Source organism: Cheilinus undulatus, linkage group 21 (genome assembly GCF_018320785.1).
Source record: "Cheilinus undulatus linkage group 21, ASM1832078v1, whole genome shotgun sequence".
Taxonomy (NCBI): domain Eukaryota; kingdom Metazoa; phylum Chordata; class Actinopteri; order Labriformes; family Labridae; genus Cheilinus; species Cheilinus undulatus.
Genome location: NC_054885.1, coordinates 41050606 through 41075398, shown reverse-complemented (window position 1 = coordinate 41075398; position 24793 = coordinate 41050606). Strand labels below are relative to the sequence as shown.

The 24793-nt window shown below is 40.6% G+C and overlaps 1 protein-coding gene across 1 annotated transcript in view; it reads right to left on the bottom strand.

Annotated features, from left to right (window-relative positions):
• The window catches only part of rbfox1 (RNA binding fox-1 homolog 1), a 294065-nt gene that overhangs the window by 143546 nt on the left and 125726 nt on the right, over nucleotides 1-24793 (bottom strand). Inside the window, exon 3 of the mRNA XM_041816738.1 lies at nucleotides 21630-21671. Coding sequence (XP_041672672.1) covers nucleotides 21630-21671 — 42 coding nt within the window. The remainder of the gene's footprint in view (nucleotides 1-21629; nucleotides 21672-24793) is intronic.

Here is a 24793-nt window from a genome sequence, read left to right as displayed (position 1 = left end):
GTCTGCAGTCTGCTTTATTCTACATCTGCAGTCTGCTTTATTCTGCGTCTGCAGTCTGCTTTATTCTATGTCTGCAGTCTGCTTTATTCTACATCTACAGTCTGCTTAATTCTACATCTGCAGTCTGCTTTATTCTACGTCTGCAGTCTGCTTTATTCTATGTCTGCAGTCTGCTTTATTCTGCGTCTGCAGTCTGCTTAATTCTACATCTGCAGTCTGCTTTATTCTATGTCTGCAGTCTGCTTTATTCTGCGTCTGCAGTCTGCTTTATTCTACGTCTGCAGTCTGCTTTATTCTACATCTACAGTCTGCCTTATATTACGTCTGCAGTCTGCTTTATTCTACATCTACAGTCTGCCTTATATTACGTCTGCAGTCTGCTTTATTCTACATCTACAGTCTGCTTGATTCTACGTCTGCAGTCTGCTTGATTCTACGTCTGCAGTCTGCTTTATTCTATGTCTGCAGTCTTGTTGCAGATTTCTGTTTCCACATCTAACACGCTGTCCCTCTGCTCTCTCTCTCTCTCTCTCTCACACACACACACACACACACACACACACACACCATCAGAGTGCTGCAGCTAGCAGACCGTGCCATAACAGTGAGGATGCTCTCCGGGCCCAGAGTCAGTGACTCACTCTGTTATGTAATTACGATGTATTATGCAAAAGTGCCGGTGAACATTCCTCATGATTTTTGTGGACGTGTTGTCGGCCGGCGGGCTCAGACGTGTGTCAGTCTGAGGTAAAGGTACGGCGCTGCATCAATAACCTGAAAAAAGACGCTGATATACAAAAGAGCAGGGATGATTCCTCTGCTGAATCATCCACCGTCTGTTTGTTCACAGATTATTTAATATCCTCCTTTCCCCTTCATTATTAACACACTTTTATTCTTCCCCATGGTCAGGAAACACCGATGTTAGAAGGGTCAAACTCAGGACAAACCTCTGCATCAGCAGCTCTGTTTACTCCACAGTCTGACCAAAATCTCTCTGATTGAAGGTTCAAGCTTCACTGTTGACATGGAGGCTACATAGAGGGATCAGAGATGACCCGGGGATTTATGCATGCATCATTTCATCAGAAGAGAATCATTCAGGCACAGTCCGAGCAGAAACAGAAGCAGAAGAAGCTGCTCCTTCATGTTCAGATAAATAATAAATGTTCTGTAAGTCATAGGGAATTGATCTCTGATCAGTTTTAACTCAGACAGTAGCAGCCAATCATGCACTCTGATATAGATACTGTAAGTTTTCTTCTCCAAAGGGAGTTTAGTCAGGAGTCTCAACACGTGTTAATTCCTCCATCATTATTGTCAGTTAAGTTTTTGGTCTGCATGGCTCCTCCACTCCTGCTCTCACAACCAGGAGTGTGGAAAAATAATTTGTTGGAAAAAAACAAAGTCTACACCTTTACGGCGGCATAGGGGTGGATATGGCGAGTAAACACGGCTAGGGTGCCGCCTCGGAGGGTATAGGGCTGCTGTAGATGTCCAGAGGGCAGTCTGGGCGTATCACCGGGCTGAAAAAGGTCTGGACAGAAGAAATACCAGCGTCACATGATCAGGTCAAAGGTCAAGCAGAAAAATGAAGAGAAAAGCCCCAGCTTCACCAACATTCTGTTCTCTGAGGACCAAACATTTTTATATAATGTTCTGAAAAGCAGAGAGAGGATTTGTGGAGGAAACAGGACGTGTCTTCCTCTCTGATCTTAAGGTTTAATCTCTCCATCCGTTCTGCAGCGGCGTGTTTCTGACGCTTCTTCTCCACGTCTCCGACAACAGCGACAGACTCGACTGTGTGTAACAAGCGTGTGACCACAGGAGTGTTTAATGAGTGTGTGAGCTGCAGGCTGCAGGTTATCTCTGCATGATGTCTGCAGGGCAAAGGTCTGATAATCCGCCCCCAGGTGGGAGAGGGACAGGTGAAGTCTGGAGCAGAGTTTAAACAAACCCTCATTAACTCATTAAAAAAGTTTAAACTCATCACAGTGACTCTCTGTAGCACAGAACATCCAGAAATCTGAAGCTGGCATGCAAACTGAAAGAGTCTGTTTCAGCATAACATCTGGAACATTCATGTTCACAAACATTTCATTAAAGCACTCCTGGTCATTTGGGGATTTAACTGAACATTTCTCTGCAGCAACAATAAAGACATGAATGTGACTGTTTAGTTATCTTAGACTTCAGAGTTCCATCCGTGGGTTTTCTGTACGGTTTGTCTCATTCAGAGTTGTGCTGGCATGGAGCTGATCCCAGGTTTCACTGGGCAAAAGGGTGGACCAAAGAAAGTGAGATAAAATCCTTCAACACCTTCAGACAGGAGCTCCTCTCAGGGCTGTTTCAGACCCGTAGAGTGCTTGGCTACATGGTGCTGTACCATCATGGCTGTCATGGCCGCCATGGCTTCCATAGCAGCCCTGCAGGAGCTATGCTGGTCTGTCATTCTTCAGAAACATTACCTCATTTCTAGAAGAACATGAGGATGCTGCATGTCTCAGTCACATAGGGGGCGCTGTTAATGTAGTTAATGTCTATGAATGTTGGATGTTAATGTAGTTAATGTCTATGAATGTTGGATGTTAATGTTGTTAATGTCTATGAATGTTGGATGTTAATGTTGTTAATATCTATGAATGTTGGATGTTAATGTTGTTAATGTCTATGAATGTTGGATGTTAATGTTGTTAATATCTATGAATGTTGGATGTTAATGTTGTTAATGTCTATGAATGTTGGATGTTAATGTTGTTAATATCTATGAATGTTGGATGTTAATGTAGTTAATGTCTATGAATGTTGGATGTTAATGTAGTTAATGTCTATGAATGTTGGATGTTAATGTTGTTAATGTCTATGAATGTTGGATGTTAATGTTGTTAATATCTATGAATGTTGGATGTTAATGTTATTAATGTCTATGAATGTTGGATGTTAATGTTGTTAATATCTATGAATGTTGGATGTTAATATTATTAATGTCTATGAATGTTGGATGTTAATGTTGTTAATATCTATGAATGTTGGATGTTAATGTTGTTAATGTCTATGAATGTTGGATGTTAATGTTGTTAATATCTATGAATGTTGGATGTTAATATTATTAATGTCTATGAATGTTGGATGTTAATGTTATTAATGTCTATGAATGTTGGATGTTAATGTTGTTAATATCTATGAATGTTGGATGTTAATATTATTAATGTCTATGAATGTTGGATGTTAATGTTGTTAATATCTATGAATGTTGGATGTTAATATTATTAATGTCTATGAATGTTGGATGTTAATGTTGTTAATGTCTATGAATGTTGGATGTTAATGTTGTTAATGTCTATGAATGTTGGATGTTAATGTTGTTAATGTCTATGAATGTTGGATGTTAATATTATTAATGTCTATGAATGTTGGATGTTAATGTTATTAATGTCTATGAATGTTGGATGTTAATGTTATTAATGTCTATGAATGTTGGATGTTAATGTTGTTAATATCTATGAATGTTGGATGTTAATATTATTAATGTCTATGAATGTTGGATGTTAATGTTGTTAATATCTATGAATGTTGGATGTTAATATTATTAATGTCTATGAATGTTGGATGTTAATGTTATTAATGTCTATGAATGTTGGATGTTAATATTATTATTGTCTATAAATGTTGGATGTTAATATTATTAATGTCTATGAATGTTGGATGTTAATGTTGTTAATGTCTATGAATGTTGGATGTTAATGTTGTTAATGTCTATGAATGTTGGATGTTAATGTATTTAATGTCTATGAATGTTGGATGTTAATATTATTAATGTCTATGAATGTTGGATGTTAATATTATTAATGTCTATGAATGTTGGATGTTAATATTATTAATGTCTATGAATGTTGGATGTTAATGTTGTTAATGTCTATGAATGTTGGATGTTAATGTTGTTAATGTCTATGAATGTTGGATGTTAATGTTGTTAATGTCTATGAATGTTGGATGTTAATGTTGTTAATGTCTATGAATGTTGGATGTTAATGTAGTTAATGTCTATGAATGTTGGATGTTAATGTATTCAATGTCTATGAATGTTGGATGTTAATGTTGTTAATGTCTATGAATGTTGGATGTTAATGTAGTTAATGTCTATGAATGTTGGATGTTAATGTTGTTAATGTCTATGAATGTTGGATGTTAATGTTGTTAATATCTATGAATGTTGGATGTTAATGTTGTTAATGTCTATGAATGTTGGATGTTAATGTTGTTAATATCTATGAATGTTGGATGTTAATGTTGTTAATGTCTATGAATGTTGGATGTTAATGTTGTTAATATCTATGAATGTTGGATGTTAATGTAGTTAATGTCTATGAATGTTGGATGTTAATGTTGTTAATATCTATGAATGTTGGATGTTAATGTTGTTAATATCTATGAATGTTGGATGTTAATGTTGTTAATATCTATGAATGTTGGATGTTAATGTTATTAATGTCTATGAATGTTGGATGTTAATGTTGTTAATATCTATGAATGTTGGATGTTAATATTATTAATGTCTATGAATGTTGGATGTTAATGTTGTTAATATCTATGAATGTTGGATTTTAATATTATTAATGTCTATGAATGTTGGATGTTAATGTTATTAATGTCTATGAATGTTGGATGTTAATGTTGTTAATATCTATGAATGTTGGATGTTAATATTATTAATGTCTATGAATGTTGGATGTTAATGTTGTTAATATCTATGAATGTTGGATGTTAATATTATTAATGTCTATGAATGTTGGATGTTAATGTTGTTAATGTCTATGAATGTTGGATGTTAATGTTGTTAATGTCTATGAATGTTGGATGTTAATGTTGTTAATGTCTATGAATGTTGGATGTTAATATTATTAATGTCTATGAATGTTGGATGTTAATGTTATTAATGTCTATGAATGTTGGATGTTAATGTTATTAATGTCTATGAATGTTGGATGTTAATGTTGTTAATATCTATGAATGTTGGATGTTAATATTATTAATGTCTATGAATGTTGGATGTTAATGTTGTTAATATCTATGAATGTTGGATGTTAATATTATTAATGTCTATGAATGTTGGATGTTAATGTTATTAATGTCTATGAATGTTGGATGTTAATGTTGTTAATATCTATGAATGTTGGATGTTAATATTATTAATGTCTATGAATGTTGGATGTTAATGTTGTTAATATCTATGAATGTTGGATGTTAATATTATTAATGTCTATGAATGTTGGATGTTAATGTTGTTAATGTCTATGAATGTTGGATGTTAATGTTGTTAATGTCTATGAATGTTGGATGTTAATGTTGTTAATGTCTATGAATGTTGGATGTTAATGTTGTTAATGTCTATGAATGTTGGATGTTAATGTAGTTAATGTCTATGAATGTTGGATGTTAATGTATTCAATGTCTATGAATGTTGGATGTTAATGTTGTTAATATCTATGAATGTTGGATGTTAATGTTATTAATGTCTATGAATGTTGGATGTAAATGTTATTAATGTCTATGAATGTTGGATGTTAATGTTATTAATGTCTATGAATGTTGGATGTTAAAAATTTTAATGTCTATGAATGTTGGATGTTAATGTTATAAATATCTATGAATGTTGGATGTTAATGTTATTAATATCTATGAATGTTGGATGTTAATGTTGTTAATGTCTATGAATGTTGGATGTTAATGTTGTTAATGTCTATGAATGTTGGATGTTAATGTTGTTAATGTCTATGGATGTTGGATGTTAATGTTGTTAATGTCTATGGTGTTGGATGTAAATGTTATTAATGTCTATGACTGTTGGATGTTAATGTTATTAATGTCTATGAATGTTGGATGTAAATGTTGTTAATATCTATGAATGTTGGATGTTAATATTATTAATGTCTATGAATGTTGGATGTTAATGTTGTTAATGTCTATGGATGTTGGATGTTAATGTTGTTAATGTCTATGGATGTTGGATGTTAATGTTGTTAATGTCTATGAATGTTGGATGTTAATGTTGTTAATATCTATGAATGTTGGATGTTAATATTATTAATGTCTATGAATGTTGGATGTTAATGTTGTTAATGTCTATGAATGTTGGATGTTAATGTTGTTAATGTCTATGAATGTTGGATGTTAATGTTGTTAATGTCTATGAATGTTGGATGTTAATGTTGTTAATGTCTATGAATGTTGGATGTTAATGTAGTTAATGTCTATGAATGTTGGATGTTAATGTATTCAATGTCTATGAATGTTGGATGTTAATGTTGTTAATATCTATGAATGTTGGATGTTAATGTTATTAATGTCTATGAATGTTGGATGTAAATGTTATTAATGTCTATGAATGTTGGATGTTAATGTTATTAATGTCTATGAATGTTGGATGTTAAAAATTTTAATGTCTATGAATGTTGGATGTTAATGTTATAAATATCTATGAATGTTGGATGTTAATGTTATTAATATCTATGAATGTTGGATGTTAATGTTGGTAATGTCTGTGAATGTTGGATGTTAATGTTGTTAATGTCTATGAATGTTGGATGTTAATGTTGTTAATGTCTATGGATGTTGGATGTTAATGTTGTTAATGTCTATGGATGTTGGATGTAAATGTTATTAATGTCTATGAATGTTGGATGTTAATGTTATTAATGTCTATGAATGTTGGATGTAAATGTTGTTAATATCTATGAATGTTGGATGTTAATATTATTAATGTCTATGAATGTTGGATGTTAATGTTGTTAATGTCTATGGATGTTGGATGTTAATGTTGTTAATGTCTATGGATGTTGGATGTTAATGTTGTTAATGTCTATGGATGTTGGATGTTAATGTTATAAATGTCTATGAATGTTGGATGTTAATGTTGTTAATGTCTATGGATGTTGGATGTTAATGTTGTTAATGTCTATGGATGTTGGATGTTAATGTTGTTAATGTCTATGGATGTTGGATGTTAATGTTATAAATGTCTATGAATGTTGGATGTTAATGTTGTTAATGTCTATGGATGTTGGATGTTAATGTTGTTAATGTCTATGAATGTTGGATGTTAATGTTGTTAATGTCTATGAATGTTGGATGTTAATGTTGTTAATGTCTATGAATGTTGGATGTTAATGTTGTTAATGTCTATGAATGTTGGATGTTAATGTATTCAATGTCTATGAATGTTGGATGTTAATGTTGTTAATATCTATGAATGTTGGATGTTAATGTTATTAATGTCTATGAATGTTGGATGTAAATGTTATTAATGTCTATGAATGTTGGATGTTAATGTTATTAATGTCTATGAATGTTGGATGTAAATGTTGTTAATATCTATGAATGTTGGATGTTAATATTATTAATGTCTATGAATGTTGGATGTTAATGTTGTTAATGTCTATGGATGTTGGATGTTAATGTTGTTAATGTCTATGGATGTTGGATGTTAATGTTATAAATGTCTATGAATGTTGGATGGCATGCTGACATGAGTGAAATATCAACGACTGGTTCAGTGGGTCACTAACAGCCATTGTTAGAAACAGTTGCACAGGTTAGTCCAGCTGAGGTGAAATGAAAACTAAAAAACTTTAACACAGTCCTATCTGATGCTCTAAGGTAATCTGATGACTATGATGTTGTGAGTTCTATGAGCTTATCGGTGTTTACAGTGCACTAAAATAGCAATGCCTCGTTTATATGACAACATTTTGCTTTGTTTTCCGTTTTCATTTCAAAAAAGTTCCATGTTCAGACAGCAACATTTCTAAAACGGTCTCTGTTCCCACGAGGCTGTGGGAAACACCAAAAACGATGTAGTATACATGCCAGGCCAGTAGATGGCGGTGTGATTTATGCCAGGCGGATTGGTGGAGTCAAATCTGATGCAGGCATGAAATACGTCTCTGCTGATCCCAGTGATGGTGAAGTAAATCAACACTTTGTTGGAGAAGTACGGTTAAATTCAAAAGAGTGAGGAGCACGAACAGTACACTGGTGTCGGCCATCTTTGTTTTGGGCTTCCCATCCGCACACGCGTTATAAGCCTACTCGCACATGGATATTTACTGCAGCCGCAGTGTGCATGTTCGTTTTCAGAAAGTTCCGTTTTCCCTGTTTTGAAAAACTTCCACTCTGGAGCCCGTTTCCAAAAAGTTATCTCACAAAAGCCAAGTGTAGTTGACTTGTTATTTCTGAGGTGACTAGTTTCCGTATTTTTGAAGTAAGCTTAACTCATTTTGTTTTTCAGTGTACAGACATGGTGGATTAAAAACACACAGCTACTCTAAATGACCAGAGGCTCCTGGGTGATACTAATCCTGTGCGAGTAGGGCATGAGTCTCCGGCCTAAACCCGACTTAGCCGTGTTCACGTGGCTGAAACTATGAACTGTTCAAAATCTCCCAGAATGCATCATCATCATCCTTCAGTCCTGTCTCTGTCACCTGTGTCTCAGGTGTTAAAGGAGGTAAAGAGATCCTGGTGAACGTGGTGACTAACAAGGTGGGTCTGTCACACTGCTGCTCGCTCGCCCTCTCTCTCTCTCTCTCTCTAATGAATGAAGGCAGCAGACCTGATGATCCTGCAGCTGCAGTAACAAACCTCCACACTGATGCTGACTACGTCAGCTGACTCCACCAGGCTCTTTTCATTCAGTTTTTATTCATCTACTATTTTAATCAGCTCTGCATGCGACCCTCTGCTATCAGAATAAATCTGAATGATTACGGAATAATATTCCAGGTTGTTAGGATATTTTATTGTGATATATTTTGTGCTTTAACATCCTGTGGTGTCTCTGATGCTCTCAGTCATGTAAATGCTTCGTTCTCAGCGCTGTGAAATGCTGCATACATTAAAGCTCTGTGAATAAAGTTTGCAGAGATTTTCACAATAAAAGTCCTCTGGTAGTTACAGGAAAACTCTGTGTTGACTTTTATTAACAGGCTTTTTATCAGGCTGCTAAAAAACAAGACAAAATGAAAGTCAGCCATTTTCCCCCCTCAGACGTTTTTTATTTATTCAGCCCAGACTTTCACTTGAAAGCTTTTGGAGCTTTTATTGCAGATTTATGGTGTTTGGATTGGTTCTTCTCTGTTGAAACGCTGACGCCGTGTTTTTATTCTCTGCTTTTGTGTCTCGGACTCGGTTTCCTCCTGCAGTGCAGAGAGCGGCGTCACAGCCGGTGTGTTTCTGTGTTTGTGTGTTTGCAGGAAGTGCGAGCGTTCATCCATCTGCAGCCGTGCGGTCTTTTACCGGCCACGCATGGGCGAGCAAAGCAATCGAACACGGGCGGGAACGGTCATTCAGTCTGCATGTGGAACCGAAATGTCAGCAGCACAAAGTGACACCTCGAGCCATGAAATAACGGAGGAGAGGAAGGAAGCATCCGAGGAGGAAGAGGAAGATGCTGCATTCAGGCTTTAGAGAGCTTTCAGAAACTCTAACTCAGAATGAAACACACAAAAACACTGTGTTATAAAGGCTGGTAAAAATTCACTCAGCCGGGGGACTCTCCTCCAACCACTCTCTTGTTTGGTGAATAAAAAAGTGAATTTTTGACCCCGGCTGCAGGTTAAAGCATTCACATGGGTCAGAATCAGCAGGATTTAGAGGATGCTGAAAAACAGCAGCCATCACTGATAACAAATGTGCTCTCCTGCATGTTCCATCCTCTCTTTTGTCCTGCTTCTCCGTCTTTCCTGCTGCCTTTCTGCCTGACCGCTGTCCTGATTATTGACCAAATGGACTATTTGTCTCACACAAGTAAGCATCACTATTTACCAAATTGTATTTCCCTGCTCGCTGGGCTCCGGCGGGGCTCATTCAGCCACATCAGGCCCGTTATCGGCCCCGATCATCAGGCTGCAAGCGAGCGTCTCCACGCTGCGCTGCGGTCAATGGAGCCCGTGAAAAGACAGGCCGCTCCGCCTAACAGCTTACACCGGGCAATCTGTACCATCACACACACACACACAGGCAATCTGTGCTATCTATTAGCTGGGAGCTGAGGGGAGTCTATTCCCCCTGCCCTGAACAGTCCTCTCCTCCTCAGACATCTCCTCACATTCAATCAATAGAAGCGAGAGAGAGAGAGGGCGAGCGAGTACCCTCCATAGTCACATGTGCAGTCGTTGTGGTAAAGGTCTGCTATATTCCCTCCACTTCTCCTCAGACGACTGCAGTCAGAGCTGAGCGCTAGAAGACAGGATGCTACAGAATGTGGCTAATGCTAGCAGTGCTAACGAAGAGGAAGTGGTGCATGTTTTTATAGTGATGTCATAGATGATCAGAGCCTGATAGCAGCATCCATAAAAGCTACAACTTTAGTGATTTTTGGTGTTTGTAACTCAAGCATGTAGCGTTAGCTCATGGAGTCAAATGCTGCCATAACTGAGATCAGCTGATCTCGTGCTGCGTACTCGGAACTCGGAAAGATCCGGGTCGGAAATTTCGACTTCCGAGGTAAATGCGTTTCTTTGCATAAGCTTGGAAAACGTGGCCGGCCGCAGTAAGCTGATGTTTGTTTTGATGTTTTTCGAGGATCAAAAATTACTGTTGGGGAAATATATTAGCTACTTGAGAGAGAGAGAGAAAGAGAAACGCCATATGCTGTCAGTATGACGTGAACGCACCAGCGAGGGAATCCTGCATGCATCATTGAACTTACACTGGCATCAAAGCGAGCTGTGCAGAGGCCTGTAGTAACACAAATGCTAAATTGGACAACACATAAAAGTAAAAGTAGAGGAGAAAGTGACTCTCACGGTGTGCGACGCCATTTTGCTACGTCATTCCGACCAACTAGGGCTGCTTGGATCCTACCTAAAGTCCCGAGTCGGAGTCCCGAGCTCAAGGGCTGTTCTATTGCACTTTTTAGATTCGGAGGTTGGATTTATCCGAGTTCCGTGTACAATCGAATGCAGCATTATGCAAACCCTCATCAGCTGACAGCCAGCTGATTAGCTCTTCAGCATGCTATAGGCTAATTGCTCTCATGCTAGCTTATTTAAACTGTTCTAACCTGGCTACACTCTCTCTCTGCAAGCTGCTCTTGCAGCCCTCCTCCACCCCAGCTCCTCCTTCATCCTGCCCCTGATTTCATCAGTGCTATTCTGTTGTCAGTGCTGTCTGCTCTGCTCTGGGGTCTGCTGCTTCTCTCCCTGCCTCAGGGTTTCCTTATCGGCATAGGAAGAGCATGTGCTAGTCCTGCTTGATGCTTTCTACGTAGCCTCGAGGGAGCGTGCTACTGTGATAGGATGCCACCTCCTAAATATTCCACAGTCAGCTGTCAGTGGTATTAGAACAAAGTGGAAGCCACTGGGAATGACAGTAACTCAGCCACCAAGTGGTAGGCCGCGTAAAATGACGGAGCGGGGTCAGAGGATGCTGAGGTCATAGTGCACAGAGGTCGCCAACTTTCTGCAGAGTCAATGGCTACAGACCTCCAAACTTCATGCTGCCTTCAGATTAGCTCAAGAACAGTGGTAGAGAGCTTCATGGAATGGGTTTCCATTGTAACAGCTGCATCCAAGCCACACATCACCAAGTGCAATGCAAAGCGTGGATGCAGTGGTGTAAAGCACGCCGCCACTGGACTCTAGAGCAGTGGAGACGCCTCCTCTGGAGCGACCAATCACGCTTCTCTATCTGGCAATCTGATGGTCCAGTCTGGGTTTGGTGGTTGCCAGGAGAACGGTACTTGTCTGACTGCATTGTGCCAAGTGTAAAGTTTGGTGGAGGGGGGATTATGGTGTGGGCTTGTTCTTCAGGAGCTGGGCTTGGCCCCTTAGTTCCAGTCAAAGGAACTCTGAATGCTTCAGCAGACCAAGAGATTCTGGACAATTCCATGCTCCCAACTTTGTGGGAACAGTTTGGGGATGGCCCCTTCTTGTTCCAACATGACTGTGCACCAGTGCACAAAGCAAGGTCCATAAAGACATGGAGGAGAGAGTTTGGTGTGGATCAACTGGACTGGCCTGCACAGAGTCCTGACCTCAACCACATAGAACACCTTTGGGATGAATTAGAGCGGAGACTGAGAGCCAGGCCTTCTCGTCCAACATCAGCGTGTGACCTCACAAATGTGCTCCTGGAAGAATGGTCAAAAATTCCCATAAACACACTCCTAAACCTGTGGAAAGCCTTCCCAGAGGAGTTGAAGCTGTTATAGCTGCAAAGGGTGGACCCACGTCAGATTAAACCCTATGGATTAAGAATGGGATGTCACTGAAGCTCATATGAGAGTCAAGGCAGGTGAGTGAATACTTTTGGCAATATAGTGTATAAACAACAGCAATAAGAGAAAATTAATAACTGATAATAAAGAGCCTAGGTTAAATTGTCCACACGGAGGCTGTGGAGGTTTCTCTGTGGATTCTGGTCTGTCATATATAAATCATGTTTCAGGTCTCTGTAAACACGTCTAGGAAAACTGCGGACAGGGTGAAGATTTTAAAAACGTGAGTTTAGATGAGTTTTATCGTGAGCGTGGATCCCATACATCTGAAATCCAGTCAGTGGTTTAAAAATGTGTTTTACATCAGGACCAATCATCCAAACACAGAAGGATCTGGTTCTTGCACACACTGATCTCCTACAGCAGAGCTCAGCTCCTCTTCCTCTCCCCTACACTCCTGAATCAAATGCTGTCGCTCCGTTCGTTGTAAATTCCTGCTCTCTGATTGGTCCTCCCTCTCCCTCTCTCTCCGTGTCAGCACTCTGCTCGCCTCGCTGCAGTGCCGGCCATTAATCCCCGTCAGCCCGAGCCGCTCTCACATCATATTTCTGCTGCTCTGATGGAACATATGGAGTCCCTGTTCAGCAGCACTCAGAGAGAGAGGGCTGCATAATTCACCAGCAGCACCAGACGCCAGCCCAGGACCTAGACCAGCATCGACGAGTACCAGGGAGTACACATCCACCTCCTGTCTGAGGTCTGCTCCTCCACAGCTTTAATGTGGTTAATATGAAGATGCTGGCAGGTTGATGGATGAGAGTTTGGTCCTCACTGTCTGATAAGAAGAGGGTCCTTCACCTGCAGATACAATCAGGATGGGACCGGGTCCCTGATTTAGAGCAGCGTGGTGTTCCACAGGGTTCAGCCTGGGGCCAGCGCATGTGTCAACATTTATGATTTACCTTAAATTCATTTAAATCAAAACCCCCAAAATAACATGGACACATGAAATCTAATTTAATGAGCTTGGCTAACGGTGTAACCCCACTACAAACCGCCATGCTCCGCCCACTTCTGTTGTTCGCCCGCTTGGACATGAGGAATCTTTTCTAGGAAAGCTTCACAGAACAAGGTTCATTTAATAACTAGTAGCATCCTTTTATCAGGACAGCCTGGGCTTTAACCCACTATGGTGCACAATATGATGCCAGGTGGAAAAAAAAATTGTGGTGTTTTTTGTCATAAAATAGACATAATAAACAAAATCTAAGAAAAAAATTATTTATTTATTTATTTTTGAAGGGTCCTTTTTGGGGCGCGTTGCCTCAGGCAACACTGCACCATTATGGAATGGAATGAACAAGAAAAAACACGATTTAAAATTTGAACACAAAGTTTCTTAAAGCATATTGGAATTGTGAAGTAGCTGCAAGAGGTTGCAATTCATGTTATTTGAACTTTAATGATGAAAATAATTATTTCTAATATCGATCTTACTGTATTCTGGTAATATTCATTGCTGTACATTTACCCTCTCTGTCCTCATCCTCATTCTCATCGTGATCAACCTTGTCCTTGTTTTTATTTCAGTAATCACAGATTTATACTAAAATGCACAAAACCAAAATGTAATGGTATTATTGTTAATCCATCACAGTGCAGTGGTTGCAGTACTCCATAATGGTGTGGTGTTGCCTCAAGGCAACATGTATATTTTAACAATTTTCCATTATTTATTCATCAAAAATGCTAAATTTAACTACTAGAAATTAAACTGTACCCACCAATAATTATGTACACTTTTTTCCAGCCTCAGAAAGATCTGGAAAATATATTTTCTTGCAGTTCCTTTGCAGCACAGTGGCTGAGCTGTTTAGTGTAAGAATGTCTGCACAAAAAGTGTTCAAGATGGCATCCAGAGCGTCAGATGACGAGTCAGAACACTTTCATGGCTTACTTAAGGTCCTGTCATTGTTTAAAAGTATTCGATCATACTTGGGAATGTATTATGTGAGTGCTCAAGGCCAAAAAGTGGTATGATGCCTACAGGCAACACTGCAGCATAGAGGGTTAAGAGGACGTGTGCTGCAGTGATGTCACGAGAATCAAACACGATAAACATGAATGACTGAGGGATTTACTCCACAGACTTGTTCTCCCGTTTCTTGAGGACAAAAGGATTTAAAAAAAAAATCATTCTGTGACCAAGAGTCTTTAAAACACGACTGAGGGACACGTCACGGCATCTCTGTGTCTCCTTCTCTCAATCATGATTCACTCACAAGGCGTGACGTGACGATGGAACAGCCTGCCACAGTCCAGTCACAATGCATTCTGGGATGCAAACAGACATTGGGGTGGAAGGCTAACCAGCTAGCTGCAGGAACATTCAGAGAATTGATTAAAAACGGACAAAAAAGTCGTGTAATATCAGAGTTAGTGCTGGAGGGCTTTCTGAGCATACAAGTGGCTTTGATTTATGGATGAAAAGTTATTTAACGTTAAATAACACGTCTCTTCCTGTCGTATACGACTCAGTAGACAAAAGAAAAAAGTAAACTGAAAGTAAAACTCATAATCAGTGAGAGACGGTCAGAATAATCTAGTAGAGAAATGCAGCCAGGACTTCCTGGTGCTTTCTTCCTGTTGAACCCTCCTCTCTCTGATCCTGCTCCTCCATCCTTACAGCCCCATGTTTTTAACTTCCTCCTGATCTTCCTGTGACCCTGTCAGCGTTGCAGCGCTGCTGTCGGGCCTGAGGAGTGGCGTCTGATGACTCCATCCTCCACGCTTCATGTTATAATGGAACCATGATGGGAGGAGAGCTGGCTGAGCCGCCGTTCTCTCCGTCCTCTCTCTGACCATGGTTCTTGGACCAAACACCGTCAGTGACCATGTGACCATGCAGGTTTAACCACGCTGGGCTAAAAGACGTCTGCTTCTTCATTCAGCCTCCTGTTCCAGCCGCATCCTGCCTGCATTTAGTCTGATTTATGACATTTAGCCTCTTTAAGCTAACTCCACTCCCTTTCATTATGCAGCCGCTCAGACTTCCCTGAATATTCTCTCTATAATGTCTGAGAATCAATATGAACAGAGACGAGCCGTCCCCGGTGTGTACGTCAGCGTTAAATCTCTCTGACATTTATATGAAGCGCGGCCCGCCATCACGAGCGGCCGCCTTCAAATTGAATATTGATTCTAATGATCGTTTCTTTGGGGCTGCAGGAGTTTGAATCTTAATAAAGCCCCGAGAAATGAAGCGCCTTCTCAATTTGCAGAAAACTTTATACAGAGCCCGGGGGAAATTCGATTGTAATGTGATAGATTTGTGGAGTTCCTCATTCATGAAACAGACTCCAGTGAGCGTGTTTTAAAGGAATCTTTTTCTAAATTTGTTTGGGTCTCTGCGGGGCAGCGGCCGACTCTAATCTCAATTAAAAATGAACTCTTCAGACGGAGCGGCGCTGCAGAGAGGAGACGACTGAAATCAGAATCAAACCGTCTCTCATTTAAGGTGGACTGATTTTCCCAGTTAGCACGCTCCCTCTGCAAACGGCCTGAGTCAGCACGCAGCGGTGCAGCCCGTCTGAAGGGGGCGCTATCATTACAGGAGTGTTGTCATTATTATTGGCTGGCTATGATGGGGACTAAGAGGTACAGAGTGACTGAGTTCACACAGTCAGGACTTCTGTGATGGTGAAGGGATTTCAATCCTGTTTTCACAAACTGCAGCTTTAAAAAAGAGGAGAAAAATGCAAAAAGAGGCACTTTTGAAAAGAGTAAGAATCTCTGCAGACATGTTTATAGGTCTAAACTTTAAATGATGGACACTCCTTTATCAACAGTTCAGAGAAAATGTCCTACATATCATCTTAGAAGTGAAATGGTGAACAGGGGCGTTACCATGACGACTTCCCTTTAACCTAACTCTGATGCCAAAGAGCCCTGTTTGATATTATCATTAAAACCCCTGTGATTACTTACAAACATATAATAAACGTTTTCATTTTAATTACTATACCAATATAGATAAATGTAGAGTCACGTCGATTTAAAGCATTTTGTGAACAAAAAAGTTACTGCTTATTTTAACATTTTTAATTTGATTTTTTTTATGTGTGTGATGTTGCAAATATTAAAATTTAACAGTGTAAAAAATTACCAACAAATCACAGCTATACATTTCCTGCAAAGCGCTAAACATGTGCTAAAAAAGATTATAAGCAACTTTTTCTGTTTTCTATATTTTCCTTTTTTAAATAAATATATCTTCATATATTTTTTGCAGATTGTCTTGTTTTCTTTGTAATAATAATAAAAATAATAATAATGATAACAATTACAATAATAAAAATAATAATAATGATAATAAAAATAGAAAATAATAATAATAATAATAATGATAATAATAACAATATAATAATAATAATATAATTATAACAACAATAATAATAATAATAATATAATAATAATAATTATTATATTATTATTATTCTAATGATAATAAAATAGAAAATAATAACAATAATAATTATAATATAAATAATAATAGTTATACTACTAAGATAATTAGTAATTATAAATACAATAATAATACTGATAATAATGAAAACAATATAATAATACTAATAATAATAATAATAATAATAATAATAATAATAATCATAATTATACATTTTATCTATAAAGTTATTTCATAAAAACTAAAAGCAGGCAAAGTCAACACAAAACAAAAACCATGTGGGTAGGTCTGAGCAGGGATTTAAAGGGGGGTTGGTCTGAGCAGTGGTTTAAAGGGGGGTAGGTCTGAGCAGGGATTTAAAGGGGGGTAGGTCTGAGCAGTGGTTTAAAGGGGGGTAGGTCTGAGCAGTGTTGAATTTGAGTTGGGAGAGAGCTCCAGAGGGAAGGGGTGACTATGGAGAAGGCTCTGAGTTGGTAGTAAAAGAGCCGGTTCTGTAGTCGTTCTCGAACTGTCCCTGATCTGAGATCGTCTCTACACCTCTAACTGACATGGAGGGAAAACTACATACAACACAGGTAAAACATCTAAATCCAACCTGTTCCACCTCTAACAAGGCAAATAACCAATCACACTTCTGGATTTTTGGGGTGGCCAGTAAAATTCATGGAGCATATCTCCCCTCTGACACGGCCCTGGTGTTCACACATCTCCTTCTAAAGCTCAAAAACACACAGAGGTTTAAAGACGGAGTCATGATGAGAGAGACGGCTCCATCCTAGAGTAACATGAGTGCACGCTTACATGTTAGCTCCATGCTAAGCTAAGGCTAATGTAGCTTTAAAGCTAACAACTTTCTCCTGCTCTGATGACCGAGCGTGGTCTGCAGCAGGTTTTTACGTCTCAGCAGGAATTCAGCGAGCAGCCAGAGAGAGGGTGGACTTACCCACAGATACATCATCATCATCAGTCCTCCAGCTCTCTCCACGCCGCTCCTTCACCTTAAACACAGGTGTGTGAGTGTGTGAGTGTGTGACGGGGGTTCCTCCGAATATTCAGCTCAACATCGTCAACATCTCAGCCTGGAGGAGACTGTCAGCGCTCCTCTGCTCTCTCTTCCTCTCTGCTGCTGCGGGTCAGTTCCTGCTTAGCCACCACTTCTCTGAGAGTGTTTAAGTGTGTGTTAATGTGTGTGTCTCTGAGTGTGTGTCTCTGAGTGTTTGTGTGTGTGAGTAAAGACAGACATGGAGCCAAAGAGCTAACCCTGCTCCCTGCAGCAGGATGCTAATGTTTCCGTCTCCTCAGTAGGAGATGCAGAGAGATGTAGGAAGCTGTTTTTATAAACATGACCGTTTTCATTCATCCAGATTATAAAGAGCTGAGCACACGCTTTCTCACACCAGGGACTAAAAACGACGCAGCTGCTGGATCTGAGACAAAAACCACCAAGTTTAGAGGACATCAGAATCTGCTTGAATAAAAAGTGTTTTATAAATAAAGTTTGATTGAAAGAGTTCACATATTTAGAGAGAGTGCTCTTCCTGGTGTTAGCGGTCCCAGGATGCTTCAGGCTTGCAGCGTGAACCAGAAGGTTTACTTTAACAGCTTTTCTTCTTCATTATGAGAAATTCATCCATGAAACCAAAACAGTGGTCTACTGTTCAGTGAAACCCTCATAGAGAGCGGCTTCCAGGGTCTTAAAACATCTAAATAATCTAAATAAATCCAATCATTTGAATTTAAGGCCTTAAAATGTTTAAAATTCTCTTAAAATCTCATAAAATCTCTTAAATACGATTTTGAAAGGTCTTAAAATGTATTAATGTTACTTTTATTTAAGACAAATGGATAAACTTCAGTCTCGCTTTTAAGATAAGATAACCACAAAACAGAACTACAGTTCCTGTGCAGCCTGGTCAGAATTTATCGAGCACAACCAGCGAGTCTGCTGAGCACGCCGCGGTGTGTTACAGCGGAGAAAACTTAATGAAAGCCCACAGCAAAGCCGAATGACTTGTGTAAGAAGGGTAAGTGCAAGTTCAACGATCTGTGGCTCCAGAACGAACAGTTTAATGCAAAAATAAATAAATAAATAAATAAATAAATAGCAGAGGTCAAGAACTTCATGGAGGAGACTGCAGCCAAGGGACAAGAGCTCAGATAATGTAGAATAGTTGTTGTGTACACACACACACACACACACACACACACACACAATGGCTGTTGGCTGTAGAGTTGTTTATTACAATGTTTGCCAGTATTTTTTCATTCTAACAAATATTAGTTCACAACACAGAGACTTCTGGTGTTTCTAGTTAGGTTAAACATTGTGTATTCCAGTGTGGAAGAGCTGTGAATAAATTCATTTACTTTGTAAGTAATTCCAGGCCTCCAATTTTCCTTCATGTCTTTTGTACTGTTTTGCCAGTATGGATGTGAAATGGGTCTGAAATTGTATCCATCATGGTCTGAACCCTTTGGGCGCCACAGTTTCTTCAAGAAAATATTCAATTGTGATATCAAGATTTCAAAAGCTGTAGGTTGAAAGTGGTTAGAGATAAAGGCGTGCTGTAAATGAGAAAACTCTTCAGTATGACCCAAAGTTTGTGATGGGAGTAAATTCACTCATCTAATTTGCATATTCTGACATCACCAGGTGGCCTCCACTGCCATTGCTTCTACCACGTCTGCCCCTACCTCCGCTGTGTTTTTTATTCCCCTACCTCCGTCAATTTTCGTGTTTTGACCACCCCTGCAACCCCCACCACGTCCCCTCCCCGGCCTCTGTGAGGAAAAGCATCGGCTTCGTTATGTGCTACTGGAGGACTCTCATGGCGCTCAGAGTCGCTTTGGCTCCAACACACTGGCAGTCTCAGTCTCACCGGACGACTGAACGTCATCGTCAGAGCGGTAAATAATTCTCTATTCCTCCTGACATTGTGAGTATTCTCACTAAAATTCACTCTCTTTCTCTCCTTTAAACTCCGACTACAACCACTTCTACCACTTCCTCATTTCCTCGCCTGGCGGTGCGTCTTTCAAACTCTCTCCCTCCAAAACTTTGGATAGAAACACGCCCACAAATGCTGCTGGGACTGAAGTTACTCATGTCCGCCATCTCCTGGTGTAAAGTAGAAACAACATTAGGCACCATATTTGCAGCTAGAGCCTGTTTAATTCAGCAATGTTGCTTGTCGCAATTTTGGGACTTTGGTGCTTAAAGGGTTAAAAAAGTCTTAAAAAGTCTTAAATTTGACTTGTTGAAACCTGCGGACACCCTGAGCTTCTTAATGTCAATAATAGAAATCTGCTGGATGCACAGATGCATCAGTCTAACATCGGCCCTGACTGCAAACATGTCTGCAGCATGGACAGACTTCAGTGTTCCTCTGCTGTTCTCAGTGACGTCTACGCTGCTGCTGAATAACGGGCCGAAGCAAAGACCTGTCAGACAAACTCTGGTCTGGTTTTGTGGTCAAATGTGAGAGAAAATGTCGGCATACTGGGAGCCGATGCACCAAAGGAAGGAAAAACCATGTTCAAAAGCGCTGTCAGCCCTGATGTTTACTGTCATCTAATGGCAGGAGTAGTGATGCTTTTATGACAGCTGTTGAGCGATGAAGTGTCCCGTTACAACTCTAAACCTGAGGGATTATCAGAAATATGTGAGGTAACCAGAGAAATCAGCTACAGTCATATCAGCAGGGATCTTACAGAGCTAATATTCTACCTACTGCAGCTTTAAGGTCCAGGAGTTTTGCTCCCCCTCAGATTTCTGCAGGTTACATTTGTTCAGCAGTCAGGATGGAGCCAGAGTTCAACAATCAATAATCAAACGTATGGATCAGAGCTTTAGGCCGTGTTTCTGAGGTCACCTGGGGTCACAGACTGCAGAAAGACTAAAAGAAAACTGAGGTGAAACGGCTTTATCATGGAGGAAATAAAAAGTGAAGATTATAAAAGAGAAAACGTCCCGGAGGCAAAGTGACCAAATAAAAAAGCTCCAATCTGCCAGTGTGATCTGTTTGCTTCATTTCCTCATTATCCTGCAGGAAACACTCGTCTCTTTCTTTATGGACAATTAAAAATAAATGAAACAGGCTGGTAGCTGTGTGAGAGGGGATTACAATAAGATGCGGCGGTATGAATAATAACTGTGAGGCTCCCAGTTATTTTTAGACTCTAAATGTTCCCACACTTTAATGAGACTGGTGCTGCACGCCTTCAAAGCTCCAGCACGGCCGCTCTTCACGCACTTTATTCTTTTTAAAGGATTACTCCTGGTTATTGGAGGTAGATGGAATAAATAACTCTGTTTTGCTTAACCCAGCAATAAAATACCCACAATCCCCCGAGAGGAGAAGACAGCAAAGGCGAGATGTGTGACTCATTAAGAGAGGATATGAGCTGCTCCTTCTGCAGGATTTATAATGAGGCTCACCGTTTATTCCCCGTCTCCTGTCAGTCAGTAATGAGGGCAAAACACGCTCATGTGCTCTTAAATCATAAACAATCGTTCATACGTGTCAGAGGCATGCTGGGAAATATCAGCACAGGCACACACGCTGATTAAAAGGACGGCGAGGGGATGTAACAGGAAATATCTGCAGAGTAAAAACATGTCTCCTATCAAACAGGACCGTTCCTGTTAGTGCTGCAGCGTTTTATTCACAGGAAGGTGGCGCCGTCTGAAACAACAACACCAGACACAGCACGCCGCCACCGCTGAATCAGCATTCTGATTTTACCTACAACCACAACAGCAGCCACAGGTGAGCTGCCTCTACACCAACCATTACTGCCCCCCCCCACACACTCTCTCCTGCCGTCTGGGTGCTGCAGCTAATGTGTCCCCCTGGAAACAATGACCACAGAAACCTATGGTCCCGTCAGCAGGATGACAGCAGGACAGAACATGTGTAAAAGAAAGGTGGGTTGTTCCAGACTCACCCTCAGCTGATCCTGCTCACTGCTCATGAGTCGATCCGAAACCTGAAAGAGAGGAGATCATTACTGCTGGGACCAGGACTCTAAAGACCAGGATGGAGGACTCAGAGATCATAACTGCTGGGACCAGGACTCTAAAGACCAGGATGGAGGACTCAGAGATCATTACTGCTGGGACCAGGACTCTAAAAACCAGGATGGAGGACTCAGAGAGGAGATCATTGCTGCCGGGACCAGGACTCTAAAAACCAGGATGGAGGACTCAGAGATCATTACTGCTGCGACCAGGACTATAAAAACCAGGATGGAGGACTCAGAGAGGAGATCATTACTGCTGGGACCAGGACTCTAAAGACCAGGATGGAGGACTCAGAGATCATTACTGCTGGGACCAGGACTCTAAAGACCAGGATGGAGGACTCAGAGATCATTACTGCTGGGACCAGGACTCTAAAGACCAGGATGGAGGACTCAGAGATCATTACTGCTGGGACCAGGACTCTAAAGACCAGGATGGAGGACTCAGAGATCATTACTGCTGGGACCAGGACTCTAAAAACCAGGATGGAGGACTCAGAGAGGAGATCATTGCTGCCGGGACCAGGACTCTAAAAACCAGGATGGAGGACTCAGAGATCATTACTGCTGGGACCAGGACTCTAAAGACCAGGATGGAGGACTCAGAGAGGAGATCATTACTGCTGGGACCAGGACTCTAAAAACCAGGATGGAGGACTCAGAGATCATTACTGCTGGGAGCAGGACTCTAAAAACCAGGATGGAGGACTCAGAGATCATTACTGCTGGGACCAGGACTCTAAAAACCAGGATGGAGGACTCAGAGATCATTACTGCTGGGAGCAGGACTCTAAAAACTAGGATGGAGGACTCAGAGATCATTACTGCTGGGACCAGGACTATAAAAACCAGGATGGAGGACTCAGAGATCATTACTGCTGGGACCAGGACTCTAAAAACCAGGATGGAGGACTCAGAGATCATTACTGCTGGGAGTAGGACTCTAAAAACCAGGATGGAGGACTCAGAGAGGAGATCATTACAGCTGGGACCAGGACTCTAAAAACCAGGATGGAGGACTCAGAGAGGAGATCATTACAGCTGGGACCAGGACTCTAAAAACCAGGATGGAGGACTCAGAGATCATTACTGCTGGGACCAGGACTCTAAAAACCAGGATGGAGGACTCAGAGATCATTACTGCTGGGACCAGGACTCTAAAGACCAGGATGGAGGACTCAGAGATCATTACTGCTGGGACCAGGACTCTAAAAACCAGGATGGAGGACTCAGAGATCATTACTGCTGGGAGTAGGACTCTAAAAACTAGGATGGAGGACTCAGAGATCATTACTGCTGGGACCAGGACTCTAAAAACCAGGATGGAGGACTCAGAGAGGAGATCATTACAGCTGGGACCAGGACTCTAAAAACCAGGATGGAGGACTCAGAGATCATTACTGCTGGGACCAGGACTCTAAAAACCAGGATGGAGGACTCAGAGATCATTACTGCTGGGACCAGGACTATAAAAACCAGGATGGAGGACTCAGAGATCATTACTGCTGGGACCAGGACTCTAAAGACCAGGATGGAGGACTCAGAGATCAGTACTGCTGGGACCAGGACTAAAAACCAGGATGGAGGACACAGAGATCATTACTGCTGGGACCAGGACTCTAAAAACCAGGATGGAGGACTCAGAGATCATTACTGCTGGGACCAGGACTCTAAAAACCAGGATGGAGGACTCAGAGATCATTACTGCTGGGACCAGGACTATAAAAACCAGGATGGAGGACTCAGAGAGGAGATCATTACTGCTGGGACCAGGACTCCAAAAACCAGCATGGAGGACTCAGAGATCATTACTGCTGGGACCAGGACTATAAAAACCAGGATGGAGGACACAGAGAGGAGATCATTACAGCTGGGACCAGGACTCTAAAAACCAGGATGGAGGACTCAGAGATCATTACTGCTGGGACCAGGACTCTAAAAACCAGGATGGAGGACTCAGAGATCATTACTGCTGGGACCAGGACTCTAAAAACCAGGATGGAGGACTCAGAGATCATTACTGCTGGGACCAGGACTCTAAAGACCAGGATGGAGGACTCAGAGATTATTTACAGCTGGGACCAGGACTCTAAAAACCAGGATGGAGGACTCAGACTCAGCTTTTTGCTGCTTTGAGACGGTTTTAGCCCCTGTTACTTATTGTTATTGCTACTTTAAGCCATTTTGGCCCCTCTTCATCATCGTATCAGCGGTTCTCAGGGGGTGTAGCAGGGTCCACTAGTGTGCCTTGAGGCAGGTCCAGGTGCGCCGTGGGAACTTGTACATTCATACGTTATTATGACTTCATGGCAGGTAGCCTGCTGTAACCAGGCCTGCCCACAGATCTGGCTGGAATAAAACCCACAGACTGGACCTCTCCAGTTGTGATGAATTGATGATATCAGTGTGTGTGTGTGTTGGATCAGTAGCATTGGTGCTAGCATCCTGGCTAACAGTCTCCTCATTTAGAGCTGAAATGCATGGCAAGCTCATTTTGTGTGATTGCAGTGGTTCTTTTGACAGCTTAAACCATTTTGCTGCTTTTTTGCCACTACTTTTCAACACTTTTGATGCATTTCACTCCTTCTTGATCACTTCTAACCCCTTTTTACCATTTCATTGCAACTTTAACCCTTTTTTGTCACTTTTCTGCCATTTGTTAACTATGTTGCCACCTCTTTAACACTTTCAACCCATTTATGCCACGTTTGACAATTTTCATCCACTTTTGCCTTTGATTGACCACTTTTTTTGCCCAATTCTGCCCTTTTTTGTCACTTTTCACCCATTTTTGCCACAATTTTGACACTTTCAACAAATTCTTGCCAACTTCACCCATTGTTTGGCCACTTTTATACCAGTTTTTACCCATTTCTGACTTTGTTTTGCTATTTTTTGCCCACTTTTGCCATCTCCATGATCCCCCAGTTGGCTGGGCCCCAGAAAGCTCTCCCTTTATCTCTCCTTACAGGCCACCTTCACTAATATTATTTTAACGTCTTTTTTCTATTGATTTAAATATGGTGTGCCTTGGGCAGTAAAGTTTGAAAACCACTGACTTCTATTGTGGCTCTGGTAAAGATACTTTT